At 40.2% G+C, this 20446-nt stretch overlaps 1 protein-coding gene across 1 annotated transcript in view; it reads right to left on the bottom strand.

Annotated features, from left to right (window-relative positions):
- The window catches only part of AKAP6 (A-kinase anchoring protein 6), a 391164-nt gene that overhangs the window by 128744 nt on the left and 241974 nt on the right, over positions 1 to 20446 (bottom strand). The window contains exon 7 of the mRNA XM_052659736.1: positions 6246 to 6394. Within this exon, the coding sequence (XP_052515696.1) occupies positions 6246 to 6394 (149 nt within the window). The remainder of the gene's footprint in view (positions 1 to 6245; positions 6395 to 20446) is intronic.

Genomic DNA, 20446 nt, shown 5'->3' with positions numbered 1-20446 from the left:
TTCGTCTAGTTAAAGTTCATTTAGTTCAACTTGTTGTGCTTGGAAATAACCTGTGTATACTGTTTGTATTTGAAGGTAAAATTTACTTTAAAATGTTACATGATGTGGGACGAATACTTCTACATTCTTATAGGGAACAAACCTTGACTACATATCCATCTGTGGACATTGCCCAAATTTCCCCTCAGCCAGAGGCTGGCATATGACTGAGACTAAAGTATCTTCTAGAACTTTACATAAGAACAGAAGGCTCTTTGAAATTCCCTCTGGATCGCCGGAATCAGAGTCAGGAAACATCTCCCTACTCTTCTACTCCATAGTGTTATTTATAGTAACCCTTAATATGTGTGCACACACACGCACACACATGTGCACACACATATCCCTACATGATGTTGTTGTTTAGTCACTCAGTTGTGTCCGTCTGACTCTTTGTGACCCCATGGACTATAGCATGCCAGGTTTCCTTGTCCTTCACCATCTCCCAGAGTTTGCTCAAACTCATGTCCATTGAGTCAGTGATGTCAGCCAACCATCTTGTCCTCTTTCATCCCCTTCTCCTCCTGCCTTCAGTCTTTCCCAGCATCAGGGTCTTTTCAATGAGTATGCTCTCACATCAGGTGGCCAAAGTATATAATAACTTGAATTCTGATCTTTAATTTTTAATCCTGTATGCTCTCTCTCCTCCTTCAAGAATTTAGACTAGAGAAAATATACATCCCTAAAAAAAAATTTTTTTATGTAGTTAGAAGCAATCTGAGCAGACCTAATACATTCTAATACCTGGAATCAGAAGGTTCTACCAGCAGCTTGAAGACAGAAAATAATAATCAACAGTAGTTCTCAATTCCTGCCAATCAAGATATCACCTTGGAATTTTCAATGCTATGGTTTTATTTTGGGTTTCCCAGAGGGCACCAGTGGTAAAGAACTCACCTGCCAATGCAGGTAGACCTAAGAGATGTGAGTTTGACCCCTGGGGTGGGAAGTTCCCCTGGAGAAGGGCAAACAACCCACTCTAGTATTCTTGCCTGGAGAATCCCATGTGCAGTAGAGCCTGGCAGGCTGCAGTAGAGCCTGGCAGTCCATAGGGTCACACAGAGTCAAGACATGACTGAAGTGACTTGGCACACATACAAATTTTATTTTAAAAGACTTGTATAATACAGCCTGAAAGATTCTAGCTGAAATAAAAATGTTCCTATTAGCCATATCTTTTAAAATGATCATTCTTAAAGAGATTGCTACGTCTCCCTGAGGTAGGTTTTGTGGGGACATGCTACCGCAAGGTAAGCTGCCACCTCCCTCAGCCCCTGCTACCTCATAGTCACCATACTGTCCTTGTTGATGGTTGAGGAGCCCAAGACATCCCTGAGCTTCAGATCTGCTTCCTGGGCATTTTTACTTAGATGTTTGGCAGACCATAAAAAAGAACTTTGTCCCAAACAGTCAGTTCCTCTCAGGCCCCCTGCTCCTCCCCTGCATTGAATACCATGTCCATTTGTGCAAAAGCCTGAAACACAGAGGTCTGTCTTAAACCCCACCTCCCTTAATGTCCCTCATCCACTCAGGGACCAGGTTCTATCTTCAACTTCCTTCCATTTTCATTCCTGCTGTCTTCAGGCCAGAACAATTTCTCACTTGGATGACTGGAATAGCTTCTTAACCAAGCACTGTCTAGTCTTGCCCATGCCAGTCCATTCTCCAGAGTGCTGCCAGAATAGTTTTAAAATTGCCAGCCTATTCTTGCTGGAATCCCTGACTGGTTCCAGCTGTCTGTATACATTGTCTCTGCTGTGGGAAACACTGGCTGTCACCTCTGACCCTGGGCCAGCCTCACTCTTTGTGTCCCACTGCCTCTACAACCCCAGTGCCTAGTAGAGCCTGCTCAAGAATCATGAAATGCTCAATGACACAAAAATCATCTGAATCTAAGTCTTCTTATTTTCTTTCTCTCCCCACATTAGAATGGCCCTTTTCTCTCTCTTACTTGCCTTATCCAAGGTTAATCGGCTCTTTCTGGCTTTAGCCTCCAATCAAGTCTCCACATCTCCCATTAATTTCTAATCTATTATTGGTCTCCACCTTCAGATTCTCCAATTTAGTACATCTGGAAAGGGACCCAGGATTTGCAATTTCTAACAGATTCCCAGGAGATACTAATGCTGCTGGTCTAGAGATCATTCTTTGAAAACCACTGGAGCAATGATCTCAACTGGCAGTGGGCATCAAGTATAATATATTTTGGTCCACTCCTGCCTCCTGAATCAGAATTTTGAGGGAGGTGATATGGGCAGGCAATTTTCAACTTAAAAGTTCCCTAGGAAATCTTGATGTGTCCTAGTTAAGGACCATGAACTCAGTGATTAACTCCAGGATCTCAACTTCACTTTCTTCCTAAGCCTTATTTTGCATTACTCCCTCTGACTTTCTACCTTGCTCTCCTGTCATATGGAACGGCAAGCAGCATAATGATTTCACACCCTTGTTCCCTCTGAGCCCTAGATTCGTTTTAGCTTTTCATTTATGCACCAGCATTCACTGGGCACCGAGCACACTCCAGGATGCAGTGCCTAGTGTGGTGAATGTGACAGACATGGCCCTGCCTCATGGAGTCCACACGTTGTTTGCTCTAAGCTTCCCTGGAACCCTCTGCCTCCCCTTCTTCGTGATACAGAGAAATACTGATTTAATGCTGCTCTCTTGATAGACTGTAAATTTCATGAAGGTAGGGACTATGGTCTGTCTGTCTTTGTAAGTGTTCAATACATGTTTGTTCAGATTAAATTGGAAAATTCTTCCCCTGACCTAGCCCTCTTCTGAAAATCACCTCCAGAGTCCCGTCTCTCTCTATCACTCCTGACCTGCTCCAATTCTCCCCACCACCATCAGAACTGAGCACCACCTTCCATGAGCCCTGCTCCCTACTCCAAGCAGATTCCTAACTCATCACTTTGATCCTTCATTCTATGCTGTCTATAGATCTGCTTCCTCTTACTAAATAAACGGTGAGCTTCTCAGGGGCAGGGACCATTTCATTTTTGCCTTTTAAACTCTGCACTTCATAGAGGAGGTATTTAATAATATTTGTCAAATTAATGAATTTAATTTTTCATTTAAGCCTGCTTTGCAGTGTTTTTGTCCAAACTTCTTGTGGCTTAAATGAAACTGCCTTAAGACTCTTCTGTTTCTCTACAGTAGGACAATACCATAATTCAAATTTCATATACCATATGGAACATGCATAACATGTGATTTAGGGGGAAAAGAGTTTATCAAGGGTCTGAGCTAAATTTTCAGAGAGAGGGCAAAGTGTGACTTCATGGACTGTTCTCTGCATCATGACTCAGGGCTCTGAGGCGAGGTCCCGGACAAGCCAGTCACCAGCCTTTTTGCCTCTCAATTCTATTATTTATAAGCTAAACAAAAGACATGCTTTGTAATCTACTCTAGGTCTTGACGGGAAGGAGAATACTACTTACTAAAATAAACAAGATTTTGAAATTCATTATAAAAATGAAATCAGACAACCCCTTAATAGAAAGAGGTGTCAGAAAGACAGATGGTTATACTTTACAAAATTTACAAAAGAGTGTTCTTGATGAAATCTACTCAGAAAATTGTGCCATGTACATAGTATGCCTTCAGTGAATATTTATTGGATGAAAGAAACAAGACAATTTATAAGCTTTCATTTAAATCAACAGGAGTCAAAAGCACCAACCTGCTCCCTTTGAGAATCATCAGTGACTCAAGCACTGTAGGTCCCTCCAGGAAGTGACGGTTCCCTACTTTGCTACTTAGGAACCAGGGCCCAGTGTCTCCCACAGAGGGACACACTCTGTTACTACAGCTCACATAGCGTCACATCCTGTCAGGGAAATCTTCCCCCCACACATACTCATGACTGTCAAACACACATTTCATGGTTGTACACAAGCTGTGTTAGATCACCTTGATATGCAGCTTTTCATCAAGCCAGAAAGGTTATAAATTCATTTCTAAACAATATTTTGGTTACACAAAAATGGACATTTAAGATCTCCATTCAATCTAGCAGCTGAGTCTTCCCTGGAGTAACCTTATACATTTTTCAACTACATATGCTCCTTTGCATGGACATAGGCTGGAGGAGGAAATAAAAACATATGGATTGCATCACCAACTTAATGTTCTCTTCAGTGGATTGGATATCTATCTGCATATGGAATGAAGACCCTAGAAGGCCCACATTATTCCCACAATATCTTATGAGAAACAATGCTCACTCTGTGTAACAAAAGGAACTGTTAATGAAGTTTATGTATCATTGGAGCAGATAATTTTAGAAGGCTGTGTTCTTAAGGTTTCAGAATTACAGATTCAACTGTGGGAGCATAGGGTCTCAGGAGCAGGACACCCCAGATAACCTCACCCACATACATTTCTCAAACAATGGTTTTCTGTATGTAAACAGAAAATAGAAAGGAGTATATGGTTTTTGTCCTTAGTATTAAATAGCTGCCTTTTCTTCAGCACACTCTTAAATTTCCTGACAATGTACAGCCTTCAGCACCCTAAGGAGCATAAACAAAGGATATCAGGCAAGTTCACCTACTCCCACTTCACAGAACAATGCTTGTTGTTAACTAAGCCATTCCCAGGGCAGATTTATGATTTGTGGAGCCCAGAGTAAATACTCAGGTTGGGCCCTTGGAATCTGAGGTCAGAAGCACGTGGTACCAGCTCAATCCCTAGGGCTTTTAGAAAACATGAAAATGTGACCTAAAGTTTGTGGTGGTGGGTACACCAGGGACTATTTAGGCATTTAGAGAAATTAAAGCACGTTAAGGCCTCAAAATAGCTTATTGTTCACGCTCGAATATTTAACCTTTTCTCTCTAATTTGCTGTCATGCTTTTCCTCTTGTGAATAAATGTCTTCTGAATCATAGAAGATGAATCAAATACATGCTCACATATCTATATATTAAAAATAAGAATTAAAGATTTTAAAATTAAAAAAAAATAAAAATATCTTAAAAGAGCAACAAACTGTAGAGATAGGTAAATTTTAAAAGTTAAAAAGCCCTTGCCCATTCTCTAAAAAGAATTACAACTCGAATTCTTTTCTTGCATTCTTAGACCTCGGGTTCTATCACAAGACAGAATTTGTAACCTGTGTTGTTAATTTATCCTCAAAATCTGAATGAGAATTTTAAGTCACATCAGAACTATAAGCACATAAGAGAAAAAAGAAAGCAAGTGCATGGAAAGACTTCTTTTCTCTCGCCTTGTGAAGGAATATTTTGGCTAGAGTCACTCCCCATAGGTTTATACTACGCTGTTAACATGTTATGGAACTTGGGGGAACAGTTTCTCTCCCTTGTTGTCTGGCTCAAGCATAAAAGCAAAATAGGTTACTTTTTCCATTTTAATGAGTATAATTATTATCAAGTCATTAAAATTATGAAATGATTAAATTTCATTATACTCTTTTAGTCTTTAATAATCACCTACTAAATATTAAAATTACACCAGAAAAGAATTTTTAAAATAATAGTATTTTATAAATCTCATATATGTATCATATATATATATATATATACACACACACATACACACACAGTGAGAATGTTTGCATAATTTTGAAGTAATTTGGAAATATTTGAATGCATAACTTAACTATTCAGTAGCATGGGTAGTTAGTATAATATAAATATAGCCATAGATCTCAGGCTGAATGAAACTGTTGGTGGGTCATTGAAGTTGCTGGGTCATTTCATGTAACACAGACAATAAGCTCTAGTCCACCATTCCATTTGACTTCATGTGATGCTAACCAGTTAGTCCATAGTCCCTAAACAATTATTAAATATCTATATTTTCAAAAAATTATGTTCTACCAGTTTCTATTGAGGTTCTGGTGTTTAAAATTTGCTTAGATAGAATTTAAACTATGAGGTTTAAAGAGAGGGAAATACACTGAGAAAATTATAGGCACAATGTAGTGACAGAAATGCTCAGAAAATCACAAGACTGTTTCGAACAAATAATACCAAAGTTAGGAAGTCCTGGGTGAGATGACAGACTGATAAAATCCATAGTCTTCAATTCTGGCATGAATGGAAAAGAACATAAATACCTTGTCTATTGCACTTCTCTTGCTAGCTTGGGAGGAAATGCCCGCCTAACACCGACCAGAGGAACATCATTGAAAAAAGTAGAGATTAATGAGAATAAAACAACAAAAAGAATAGTTCCCTACCCATTGCCTCCTCCTGAATGAACTTTTGACATATCAGCAAACTCTTCTTTCCGTTTGCTGCTGCTGGTATACTGCTCGCTGTACAGCTTGAGGGACATCTGCTCAACAGCATCTCTTTGTGCTTCCAGGTAGCATAGTTGAACCTCAGCCTGGAGAGAGAAACAAAGAGGAATGGCTGTTTTAATCTGGAAGGAATGCATTTCAAGTGAGGTGTAACAACACAGAGAATGGGAATTGTTCACATCATTATACTGCTCCTTTTCAGCTTGGATTTAATGGGATCAGCTGGGCATATTACAGAATTATATTTTAGATCTGAATCTTATAAGTTCCTCCTTAAAATATAACCTGAATAAATGAACTCTCAGAAGACTCAGTAAATATCACAATATATCCCTGAGATCATAATATTGTATCATGAGACTTTATATAAAAATTCTGTGAAATTCCTTAATAATATTCTTCCTCGTACTGCCACATATGTAACATTTATTTTTTTTTAAAGAGTCCCCTTCCAACCCATACGTTTGCATGGACACATACTCTGGTTGCTTCTTATTATCTTCACCCTGAGGAGAATAAAAAAGCCTAGTACTAATTCAATACCTCTTCAATAGGGATAAGACTTCCTACATTACTTTTTTTGGTTCTCTGTATTTTGTCTTAATAATTTTAAAATAGAAAGAACAGTGATTTTGCTTACATGCAGGCTTGAATTGTTAAATTTTTCATAGATACTTGGGGCTCACTGTACTAAAAGGAGAGGTAGTAAGTTCACCATGCTGTTTTCTATCAAACCAAGGCCAAAAGAATGCTGAATAATATTTGGCAAGGAAATGTATTGAAGAGATGCTTTATTTATTGCAGCTGTTGTGATCCCTGTGGCTTTAGAGTTCCCCAGAACACCAGATAAAACAGGGAATGAAGTCTTCCCAGTGGCATGCTTGCCTGTGGTGAAGGAAAAAGGCCAGTGCTGAGTACATGTACACTGTGGACCAAAGGAGCTCTTAAGGTCTTTTTGTGTGCTTCACTAAATCCCACATGCCCGTTAACATTTCTCAACAGCCTTAAAATTTCTACTTCTTTATTATTTAATTATATATTCTCCTACAGAAAGACCAAGTGTGAGTCAGTTGCTGGGTAGTTGCCAGATTTCCACAACATGTAGGAAAAGCGGAGTCAGAGATGACCTTCTACTCTTCATGTCCATGGCCAACCGAGGCCTCTTGCACACTCTCTGGTTTTATAGACACAATCGTGGGGAAAAAAAAAAAAAAAAAAGAGTGCCATAAAATACCAGTTGCTTAAAAGGGCGAATCAGGACTCTGTAAAGGAAATGGGTAGCTTATGAAATGGAAGATCTCAAATCATTCTAGAATTTGTATTTTGTTCTTTTCCACAGGAGCTAATTATGAATGCTCTAGATATTGAGGAAAAACTTTAAAAATACTAAAATGACTATATTCATGTAACTGAAGTTTCCACAATCTATGTATTGGTTCATGTGACCTTTTTTCGTCCAAACTAATTGACTTGCATAAGGATTAAGAATTACGTCAAATGCTATAAACTAAGGATAATGTTACATGGAGCATTTTCAGTTTGGGAAGAAAGAGTGTGGCTGGTGGAAAGCACAAAGGAAATACTAAATCTAGTGTTAGCCTATTTATTAATAGATTGAGAAAGAGAAGGCATGGAGCATATTAATGACAACACAGACGAGTGCCAAGTCAGAGGTTTGCAGGTATCACAGAATTTGAAGAAATACCTAGAGACCTAAGAATATTCTTTAATGGTTGGGGGGAAGAAAATGAAACTGAATATAGAGAGTCGATGATTAGAAAAGAACATTAGACAATAGAAATGTATTGGTTCTATATCTTTCAATAAAGTATACAATATTCCCAAGCAACTAAATATGAAATCATTGAGAGATACTGAACAGTAGTCAAAGAACTTAATACAACCTGAGATTATCATACTAAGTAAAGTTATAAAGTAAAAGACAAATACCATATGATATCACTAAAATATGAACAAATGAACCTCCCTACAAAACAGAAGCAGATTCATAGACACATATAACAGACTTGTGGTGGCCAAGGAGGAGGGGGGAGGAGAGGGATGGACTAGGAGTTTGGGGTTGGCAGATGCAAAATATTACATGTAAGATGGATAAACAACAAGGTCTTAGTGTTTAGCACAGAGACCTGCATTCAATATCCTGTGATAAACCATAATGGAAAAGAATATTAAAAAAGAATGCATATAAGTAAATAACTGAGTCACTTTGCTGTACTGCAGAAATTGGCACAACACTGTAAATCAACTATACTTCAATAAAAAGTAGTGATAAAATAATTTTTAAAAGAGAACTTAAAAACAAAAGTCTTTCCAAATGCTATCCCCATTCTTCCCCTTCTCAACACTATGGGAATAATGAAGAAACACCCCACACAAATTATTCTTTTGGAAATCCCATTAAAATAATGAATCTGCACCATTAGATGCCAAAGTGGCATGTCTGATCCCAGGTCCCTGTTAGTTTTTAACCAAGAATGCTGTAACTACTGCACAGTTGCACTCATCTCACATGCTAGTAAAGTAACGCTCAAAATTCTCCAAGCCAGACTTCAGCAATACGTGAACCATGAACTTCCTGATGTTCAAGCTGGTTTTAGAAACGGCAGAGGAACCAGAGATCAAATTGCCAACATCCGCTGGATCATGGAAAAAGCAAGAGAGTTCCAGAAAAACATCTATTTCTGCTTTATTGACTATGCCAAAGCCTTTGACTGTGTGGATCACAATAAACAGTGGAAAATTCTGAAAGAGATGGGAATACCAGACCACCTGACCTGCCTCTTGAGAAATCTGTATGCAGGCCAGGAAGCAACAGTTAGAACTGGACATGAAACAACAGACTGGTTTCAATAGGAGAAGGAGTGCGTCAAGGCTATATATCGTCACCCTGCTTATTTAACTTATATGCAGAGTACATCATGAGAAACGCTGGGCTGGAAGAAACACAAGCTGGAATCAAGATTGCTGGGAGAAATCTCAATAACCTCAGATATGCAGATGACACCACTCTTATGGCAGAAAGTGAAGAGGAACTAAAAAGCCTCTTAATAAAAGTGAAAGAGGAGAGTGAAAAAGTTGGCTTAAAGCTCAACATTCAGAAAACGAAGATCATGGCATCCGGTCCCATCACTTCATGGGAAATAGATGGGGAAACAGTGTCAGACTTTATTTTTGGTGGCTCCAAAATCACTGCAGATGGTGATTGCAGCCATGAAATTAAAAGACGCTTACTCCTTGGAAGAAAAGTTATGACCAACCTAGATAGTATATTCAAAAGCAGAGACATTACTTTGCTGACTAAGGTCCTTCTAGTCAAGGCTATGGTTTTTCCAGTAGTCACGTATGGATGTGAGAGTTGGACTGTGAAGAGGGCTGAGTGCCGAAGAATTGATGCTTTTGAACTGTGGTGTTGGAGAAGACTCTTGAGAGTCCCTTGGACTGCAAGGAGATCAGCCCTGGGATTTCTTTGGAAGGAATGATGCTAAAGCTGAAACTCCAGTACTTTGGCCACCTCATGCAAAGAGTTGGCTCATTGGAAAAGACTCTGATGGTGGGAGGAATTGGGGGCAGGAGGAGAAGGGGACGACAGAGGATGAGATGGCTGGATGGCATCACTGACTCGATGGACGTGAGTCTGAGTGAACTCCAGGAGTTGGTGATGGACAGGGAGGCCTGGTGTGCTGCGATTCATGGGGTCGCAAAGAGTCAGACACGAGTGAGCGACTGAACTGAACTGAAGGTTGCAAACTAGACCACTGCTTGTTTTTGGTAAAGATCTCACAAATGTGTGCCACTGGTCACAAAAAGCAATGTAAAGAGGGCGGCCAACTTCATATAGACTCATCACTACCATGGAAAAATAATTGAAGCTCAGCCCTTTGAGATCCTTGGCCATTTCTGTGCACAAGGGTAACACCTCTTGTGTGACATGGATTCCTGGAAAGGAATTCAGAGAACAATGCTGAGAGCAACTGGAGAAACAATTAGTCACCTTACAAAAATGATTGAAATGCTGTGATCTAAGGCTTTTATTGTACAATATCTCACAGGCATTTGACATAGGAAACTTCCCTGTGCTAAAAAAGAGACGAAATAGATGGCCCAGCTTTTCCTATCCATCTGTATTTCTATCTCTGTTTTCAGTGATTCATTTCAAAATGTGATGATAAAAATAAAACCAAAGTTGTTTCTTCGGCTAAGGTTGAATGACTGTGCCAGTCTAAATCTATCTGCGAACTGCCTTAATTTTTTCTCATACTGTATTTTACTCTACAGATAAATTTTTAGGAGAAAGATCTGGAGAAATTATAGTTCTTAAAAAAATAGTCACACTGTATCTTTGATTGAAATAATTTCATTTATTGAAGCAATATAGAACCAGACATGAAACAATGAACTGGCTTAAAATTGGGAAAGGAGTACATCAAGGTTGTATAGTCTCACCCTGCTTATTTAACTTATATGCAGAGTACATCACGCGAAATGCTGGGCTGGATGAAGCACAAGCTGCAATCCAGATTTCTGGGAGAAATACCAATAACCTCAGATACACAGAGGACACCACTCTTATGGCAGAAAGTGAAGAGGAACTAAATAGCCTCTTGATGAAGGTCAAAGAGGAGAGTAAAAAAGCTGGCGTAAAACTCAACATTCAAAAAACTAAGATCATGGCACCCAGTCCTATCCCTTTATGGTAAATAGATGGGGAAACAGTGGAGACAGTGACAGACTTTCTTTTCTTGGGCACCAAAATCACTGCAGATAGTGACTGCAGCCATGAAATTAAAAGATGCTTACTCCTTGGAAGAAAAGCCAGGACAAACCTAGAGAGCTAAAAAGTAGTAGTTAAAGTAGTAGTAGTTAAAAAGTAGAGACATTGCCAACAGAAGTCCGTCTAGTCAGAGCTATGCTTTTTCCAGCAGTCATGTATGGACGTGAGATTAGGACCATAAAGAAGGTGATGATGCTTTCAAACTGTGGTGCTGGAGAAGACTCTTGAGAGTACTTGGGACAGCAAGGAGAAAAAAAAAACAGTCAATCCTAAAGGAAATCAACCCTGAATATTCACTGAAAGGACTGATGCTGAAGCTTGAACACTTTGGCCACCTGATGGGAAAAGCCAACTCATTGGAAAAGACCCTGATGTTGGGAAAGATTGAGGGCAGGAGAAGGAGGCAACAGAGAATGAGATGGCTGGATGGCCTTATCCATTCAATGGACATGAGTTTGAGCCAACTCCAGGAGATACTGAAGAACAAGGAAGTCTGGCATGCTGCAGTCCATTCGGTGGCAGAGTTGGACATGACTGAGTGACTGAATAACAATGACAACTGTAGATACTTTAAAAGTGACTATATTTTACGAATAGAAACACAGACTATAGTATATTAAATAATATTACCGATGTCTAATTAACAAGATTTGATAACTTATTCATTAAGAAAAACGAAAAGGAACAAGAAGGAACAGACTCACTGACAGATCTACCTCTCACTTCCTGGCCAGTGCCATCAATGGGAATACAAAATGAGCCGCATAGATAAAGGGAACAAACGAGCTAAAACACAGTCTTCTGCTTTGAGGTACCATCTATGGGGTCACACAGAGTCGGACACAACTGAAGCGACTTAGCAGCAGCAGCAGCATGATTCCCAAAATGAAATGTTCAGCAAGCAAGTGGAAATATTAGGACTGAAATATAAACCCAGAGGCAAAGGCTGACACTAGGAGATGAAATGAGAATGCCATGGGAGATTGTGTATGATGAGAAGAGAAAAAGGATCAGCTCTTATCCTAATCGAGGCCTGCATAAGACCTCAGCTGACCTAAAGTGATGGATTCTCAAATGCTCTCCCTCCCTCTCCACCAGCCGCAAATCCATTTTATAGATAGTTCATTGATCTTTTTGATTCACATCTGGGATCACTGGTTCTTGTTGTTTCGGGGCTTAATTCTGGACCTCTTTATTTAAACTCTTTTCAATGCTACCTATGTAGTAACAGCTCCCTATTCTCTCCTCTGAGTGCCATACTTATATATACAATCAACCACTGCTAACTGAATTTACTTTAGGCATAGCTGTTGAAAATACTCTCCATTCTCATCCTTACTGCATGCCTCCAAACTTTCTGTTCTTAGTATCCTCCCTTTAAATAAATGGCACCATCTGTTGCTTAGGTCAGAAACCTGAGAATCATCCATGACTCCTCTTTGTCATTTCCTACAACCAGTTACTCCCTAAATTCTGTTGATTCCTCTTTCAAAATGTCTCTCCAGTCTGTCTTCCCAGTCTGCATTGCTGCCAGCCTGGTCCAAGCCTCTATCAACTCTCCCCTGTAGTATAGCAATTATCTTCTAATGTGTATCTGCCCTTGCCCATTCCTGCCTCTCCCATCTCTTCCATTACAGTGTCAGAGTGGTCCCTATAAAACATAAGTTAGTTTCATACTGCATTTAGATCTAAAACACAAACTTAGAACATAGCTCATTAGATTTGCTTCCTGCCTAACTTACACCTCATTCCCTACTTCTCTCTTTCTTGATCACTATGCCCCTTGTTATGCTTTCCTTCTTCCAGTTCTTTAAATAGCTCTTTCCTCTCTAAGGACCTTTGCACATACTGTTCCCTTTCTCTAGAACATTCTCTTGCTAACGACTTCTCATTCTTTACCTCTCAGCTGACATGTTACTTCTCAGGGAGGCTTCTCTGTCCACCTTATCGAAAGTAGATTCACTCTATTTTTCTCCATTGCAGAACAGTGTTGATTTCCTTTACAGCACATATCTCAATTCAGAATTCTTAGATTTGCTGGCTTATATTTTCTCTATCTCTGTCTCCAGACTCTAAGCTCCATACAGGGATGGTGTTTCTCTGTCTGCTTGGCCATTATGTATTCCCAGCACGTAGGCAGTATCCTGAACATGATAGGGGCTCAGTAAATAACTTATCACTCAAATAGTCACTAAGCCTTTATCATGTGTCAAGAACTACACCAAGAACTATGGGTATAAAGAAGAACAAAACATTGTCCCTTTTCTCAAGGGATTGCAGTATAGGGGAGGAAAGAGCCATGGCAACAAGTAGATAAGCGTACTGAGTAAAATGATGGTGGGGGAGGATGGGAAATAAAACACTGTGTGAAGGGTAGGAATGGGCAAGTAAAAGCCAGGTAGAGGTAACAGTTGAGCAAGATCTGGGAGTACGGGTATATCTTTGTCAGGTGAAGAAGCAGATGGATATCTTTATAGGTAGAATTCTTCATTTGTTCAGAGGCCCAGACTTACAAAAGGATGTGGCATGTTCAGAAAATGGTGGCTGCAGCTTTGGGGGCATTTAGAAAAAGAGGCTAAAGTAGAAGGGGATAGGCTATAGAGAATGTCACCTCAGGGAATCTTACCTATCCAGTGACCTGCCAAGAAGATGTCACTGTTTCTGTGATGGCCTTAATCTACTTCCATCTCCCTTCTTCTGTCATGAGATGGGTTAGTCCAGATACGCTCATAAAATTCCTACCTCCTAACATTGCTTTGAGAAGAGAATCAACAGTTTCTAAGATGACAGAAGTCCAGCAATCCAACAGAGAGAATGCCTACCTAAGAGATTCTGTTAACTCATTTCTCTCTAGCAAACTTTTAACATAATGTTATTGGTTTATTTCACATAATGTGTCCTCTTCAAATTGTATGTTGAAGCCTTAAACCTAAATGTGACTGTAATTGGAGACAGGGTCTTTAAAAAGATAATTAAGGTTAAATAGATCACAAGGGTGTGGCCCTAATCCAATAGGACTGGTGTCTTTATAAAAAGATGAAGAGTGGTCCCACAGAGAAAAGGCCATGTGAGGATGCAGTGACAAGGCAGTTGGCCATCCATAAGCAAGGGGAGAGGCCTCCTAGAAACCAAACCTGACAACTACTTGATCTGGGACTTCCAGCCTCCAGAACTGTAAGAAATAAATTTCCATTGCTTAAGCCACACAGTCTGTGTATTTTTTATTGCCACCCTAGTAGACTAACTAAGATCATGGCATCCAGTCCCATCACTTCATGGCAAATAGATGGGGAAACAGGAGAAACAGTGGCTGACTTTATTTTTGGGGGCTCCAAAATCACTGCAGATGGTGACTGCAGCCATGAAATTAAAAGACGTTTACTCCTTGGAAGGAAAGTTATGACTAACCTAGACAGCATATTAAAAAGCAGAGACATTACTTTGCCAACAAAGGTCCATCTAGTGAAGGCTATGGTTTTTCCAGTGGTCATGTATGGATGTGAGAGTTGGACTATAAAGAAAGATGAGCACCAAAGAATTGATGCTTTGAACTGTGTTGTTGGAGGACTCCTGAGAGTTCCTTGGACTGCAAGAAGATTCAACCAGTCCATCCTAAAGGAAATCAGTCCTGGGTGTTCATTGGAAGGACTGATGTTGAAGCTGAAACTCCAATATTTTGGCCACCTGATGTGAAGAGCTGACTCATTGGAAAAGACCTTGATGTTGGGAAAGATTGAAGGCAGGAGGTGAAGGGGACAACAGAGGATGAGATGGTTGGATGGCATCACTGACTCAATGGACATGAGTTTGGGTAAACTCTGGGAGTTGGTGATGGACAGGGAGGCCTGGCGTGCTGTGGTTCATGGAGTTGCAAAGAGTCGGACACAACTGAGCGACTGAACTGAACTGAACTGAAGTATGCTAATATACATAATAAAAGTTAGAATCACTGCCTTCTTATCAGAGGTTTAACACAACTGCGTTGCTACTTATCATTGTTAGTATGTTTTCCCCTTTTATTTCCCAGGTGGCGCTAGTGGTAAAGAACCTGCCTGCCAATGCGGGAGACATAAGCGACTCGGTTCAATCCTTGGGTCAGGAAGATCCCCTGGAGAAGGAAATGGCAACCCACTCCAGTATTCTTGCCTGGAGAATCCCAAGAACAGAGGAGCCTGGTGGGGCTACAGTCCATATGGTTTCAAAGAGTTGGACACAACTGAAGCAACTTAGCATGCACAATTTACAATACAGGCAGATTTAGTTGTTAAGTCATGTTCGACTCTTTGTGACCCTATGGACTGTAGCCCGCAATTCTCCTCTGTCCATGGGATTTCCCAGGCTAGATTACTGGAGTGGGTTGCCATTTCCTTCTCCAGGGGATCTTTCTGACTCAGGTATATTAACTTGGGTCTCCTGCATTGCAGGCAGATTCTTTACCAACTGAGCCACCAGGAAAGATCCTTGATTTACAACAGATACTTCAATTAAATCTTTAGAATTTCCTCTATTTATATGGAATTTTAAATGTCTTCATTGAGACAGGTTTGAGCCCTGTGTTGGGAAGATGCCCTGGAGAAGGAAATAGCAACCCACTCCAATATTCTTACCTGGAGAATCCCATGGACAGAGAAGCCTGGTGGCTATACTCCATGGGGTCATGAAGAGTTGGATATGATTAAAGTGACTTAGCATGAATAGCCTAAATAATTAGAGACACTCCTCTTCAAATTTAACTACAAATTAATAATTTAGTCAGAATACAAGACAGTGTTCTAAAATATTCTATTTAAATTTGGCTTGGTATGTGGTGATTCAAATTCAGTGACATTCTCCTGAGCCCAAATAGTTAATCAACCATATACTTCCCTCTTGATGAGGGGGAAAGAAGAGAGTGAAAAAGCTGACTTAAAAGTCAATATTAAAAAAACTAAGATCATGGCATCTGGTCCCATCACTTTATGGTGAATAAATGGGGAAAAAATGGAAACAGTGACAGATTTCCTCTTTGGGGGCTTTAAAATCACTGTGGATGATGACTGCAGTCATGAAATTAGAAGATGATTACTTCTTGCAGGAAAGCTATAACAAACCTAGACAGTGTATTAAAAAACAAAGACATCACCTTGCCAACAAAGGTCCATATAAACAAGCCTATGGTTTTTCCAGTAATGTACGGATGTGCGAGCTGGACGATAAAGAAGGCTAAGTGCCGAAGAATTGATGCTTTTGAATTGTGGTGCTGGAGAAGACTCTTGAGAGTCCCTTGGACAGCAAGGAGATAAAACCAGCCAATCCCAAAGGAAATCAACCCTGAATACTCACTGGAAGCACTGATGCTAAAGCTGAAGCTCTAATATTTGGCCACCTGATGTGAAGAACCAACTCATTGGAAATGACTCTCATGCTGGGAATGATTGAAAGCAGAAAGATAAGAGGGCAACAGAGGATGAGATGGTTGGATGGCATCACCAAGTCAATGGACATGAACTTGGGCAAACTCTGGGAGATGGTGAGGGACAGGGAGGCCTGGCATGCTGCAGTCCATGGGGTCGCAAAGAGTCAGACAGGACTTGGCAACTGAACAACAACAGCAGCAGCAACAACACACTTCCTTCTGATGATGTGTCTAACAACAAAATAGTTATTTAGCCCATTGTAAATTTGGTGGTGAGAGGGGTAAATTTCAGTTATTCTAACAATCTGGAAGGATTAAACCCACACTTACTTTTATAATCACATACAGATACATGCCTTGTCCTTGCCCTAAAAAGCACTGATTTAGTTAAGAAATATCAATTATTTCATTGTCACTGCATATCCCAGGACCCTCTGTTGGGTTAAGTATCCTGAGAATGTTGGAAAATTAGTTTTACTCTTTCTTAACTCATGCCATTGCAGGTCTGCCTGCGCACTTCATAGCTTCCCCCCACATCCACCCAGCCACTTGCGTCTGATTCCGCATCCTCTGCTTTCTCTCCTGTTTCTGTGGAAAATGTCCCTGTTTCTAGCCCAAACCAATCCCCTCCATAGACACAAAGACCCCCTCTTATCTATGTGAAGATTATCGCCCCAGCAGCAAATCACCCTTTTCTTCCTCAAGTTTCTTCCTCTCCACTATATTATTCTCATTAACACATTCCCCACCCCACCCCACCCCCAAATGCTGTGTTTCTCCCATGGTAAAATAAATAAAGGGCTTCTCAGGTGGTGCAGTGGTAAAGATTCTGCCTGCCAATGCTGGAGAAAAAAGAGACACAAGTTCCCTGGGTCTGGAATATCCCCCAGAGGAGGAAATGACAACTGACTTTCCATAATCTTGCCTGGGAAATTCCAGGGACAGAGGAGCCTGGCGGGCTACAGTCCATGGGGTCACAAAGAGTCCGACGTGACAGAGAGACTGAGCACAACCATACAAAATAAATAAATAAAAAGGAAAAATAATCTCTTGACATCAATTGATAACAATCTATTCTTGGCTTAAGCCCCATTTCTCTGTTCTTCATTACAGCAAAATCACTTTTATCCACATTATCTATACTCACTATGTCCAATTCCTCTCCTATTTTCTCTTGAATGTACTCCAACTAGGCTTTTGACCACATGCCACAGCTGAGTTCTCAGTCTTCAACCTATCCTGACCTGCCCCAGCAGGACCAGTGGGCTTGCTCCAGGACTCTAGGGGCATTTGGATCTTGTTTGCATGACAGCTCCATCCCTAACCTCCCTGAAGTCTTTGCTAAAATGTCATCTTCTTATTCAGGTCTATTTTGATCTTCTACTTAATACTTCAACTGACTCCCGCCCCCTACCCTCCACCCCCGCCCCTCCACCCAGCAATCCTCACTGTCCTTCATATATTTTTACCTTGTGTAGCTAAAATAGGTAACTTATTTTATACTGTCTATCTTCCAATTGTGGACTGGAAGCTGTGAGTGAACGGGAGCTTTTATTTATGTATCCATTGCTATATTTTATCCATGTATTCATTGCTTTTATCTATGTATTCATCGCCATCTCCGCAGTACGCAGCACAGCACATGGTATGTGATAGGCAATCTATATAAATTAGCTGAATACATTTTACAGAGTTTGAAAATTTTAAATGGTTTAAAATGTACAAGGAAATAAGACAGATAGTTTTAAGGTTGTAGCCTCAGTTTAATTTTGAAAATAGTTGGCTTTATTCTCTCTTAAAAAGGAGACAATTTTTTACTTTGACCAAAAATTATTGAAATATAGAAATAAGAAAGCCTTCCTCAGCAATCAATGCAAAGAAATAGAGGAAAACAACAGAATGGGAAAGACTAGAAATCTCTTCAAGAAAATTAAGAGATACCAAGAGAACATTTCATGCAAAGATGGGCTCAATAAAGGACAGGAATGGTATGGACCTAACAGAAGCAGAAGATATGAAGAAGAGGTGGCAAGAATACACAGAAGAACTGTACAAAAAAGATCTTCACGACCCGGATAATCACGATGGTGTGATCACTCATCTAGAGCCAGACATCTTGGAATGTGAAGTCAAGTGGGCCTTAGAAAGCATCACTACGAACAAAGCTAGTGGAGGTGATGGAATTCCAGTGGAGCTATTTCAAATCCTGAAAGATGATGCTGTGAAAGTGCTACATTCAATATGCCAGCAAATTTGGAAAACTCAGCAGTGGCCACAGGACTGGAAAAGGTCAGTTTTCATTCCAATCCCAAAGAAAGGCAATGCCAAAGAATGCTCAAACTACTGCACAATTGCACTCATCTCACACACTAGTAAAGTAATATTCCAAATTCTCCAAGCCAGGCTTCAGCAATACATGAACCATGAACTTCCTGATGTTCAAGCTGGTTTTAGAAAAGGCAGAGGAACCAGAGATCAAATTGCCAACATCCGCTGGATCATCGAAAAAGCAAGAGAGTTCCAGAAAAACATCTATTTCTGCTTTATTGACTATGCCAAAGCCTTTGACTGTGTGGATCACAATAAACTGTGGACAATTCTGAAAGAGATGGGAATACCAGACCACCTGACCTGCCTCTTGAGAAACCTATATGCAGGTCAGGAAGCAACAGTTAGAACTGGACATGGAACAACAGACTGGTTCCAAATGGGAAAAGGAGTACGTCAAGGCTGTATATTGTCACCCTGCTTATTTAACTTCTATGCAGAGTACAACATGAGAAATGCTGGGCTGGAAGAAACACAAGCTGGAATCAAGATTGCCGGGAGAAATATCAATAACCTCTATGCAGATGGCAGATGACACCACTCTTATGGCAGAAAGTGAAGAGGAACTAAAAAGTCTCTTGATGAAAGTGAATGAGGAGAGTGAAAAAGTTGGCTTAAAGCTCAACATTCAGAAAATGAAGATCATGGCATCTGGTCCCATCACTTCATGGGAAATAGATGGGGAAACAGTGGAAACAGTGTCAGATTTTATTGTTTGTTTTTTTTTTTTTTTTTTTTGGCTCCAAAATCACTGCAGATGGTGACTGCAGCCATGAAATTAAAAGATGCTTGCTCCTTGGAAGGAAAGTTATGACCAACCTAGATAGCATATTCAAAAGCAGAGACATTACTTTGCCAACAAAGGTCCATCTAGTCAAGGCTATGGTTTTTCCAGTGGTCATGTATGGATGTGAGAGTTGGACTGTGAAGAAGGCTGAGTGCCGAAGAATTGATGCTTTTGAACTGTGGTGTTGGAGAAGACTCTTGAGAGTCCCTTGGACTGCAAGGAGATCCAACCAGTCCATTCTGAAGGAGATCAGCCCTGGGATTTCTTTGGAAGGAATGATGCTAAAGCTGAAACTCCAGTACTTTGGCCACCTCATGAGAAGAGTTGACTCATTGGAAAAGACTCTGATGCTGGGAGGGATTGGGGGCAGGAGGAGAAGGGGATGACAGAGGATGAGATGGCTGGATGGCATCACGGACTCGATGGACACGAGTCTGAGTGAACTCCGGGAGTTGGTGATGGACAGGGAGGCCTGGCGTGCTGCAATTCATGTGGTCGCATAGAGTCGGACACGACTGAGTGACTGAACTGAACTGAACTGATAACTTGTTTACTTTCATCTAGAGAAAAGGAAGAAGAAAACCTTCTTTATTTTGAATCATTTGGTAATATTTTATTCAGCTAATAGAGTGATCTTATATGTCACATATTATATTAAAAGCTAACCACAATGGTCTCACACTTATAGAATGAAAATTTCAGCTATTGTCATCATGGAGTAAGCTACACAATACATTTCAAAATGAGGTTTGAAGTCTTCTGGGTAAGAATGTGTTGTAGCTTAATAAAACCTGATTTCCCATTTAAAATAAAAAAAAAAAAAAAAACAGTCATTT

The sequence above is a fragment of the Budorcas taxicolor genome, chromosome 21 (genome assembly GCF_023091745.1).
Source record: "Budorcas taxicolor isolate Tak-1 chromosome 21, Takin1.1, whole genome shotgun sequence".
In the NCBI taxonomy this organism is placed as follows: domain Eukaryota; kingdom Metazoa; phylum Chordata; class Mammalia; order Artiodactyla; family Bovidae; genus Budorcas; species Budorcas taxicolor.
The sequence above is the reverse complement of the archived record's forward strand: the minus strand, read 5'-3'. Positions and strand labels throughout refer to the sequence as shown.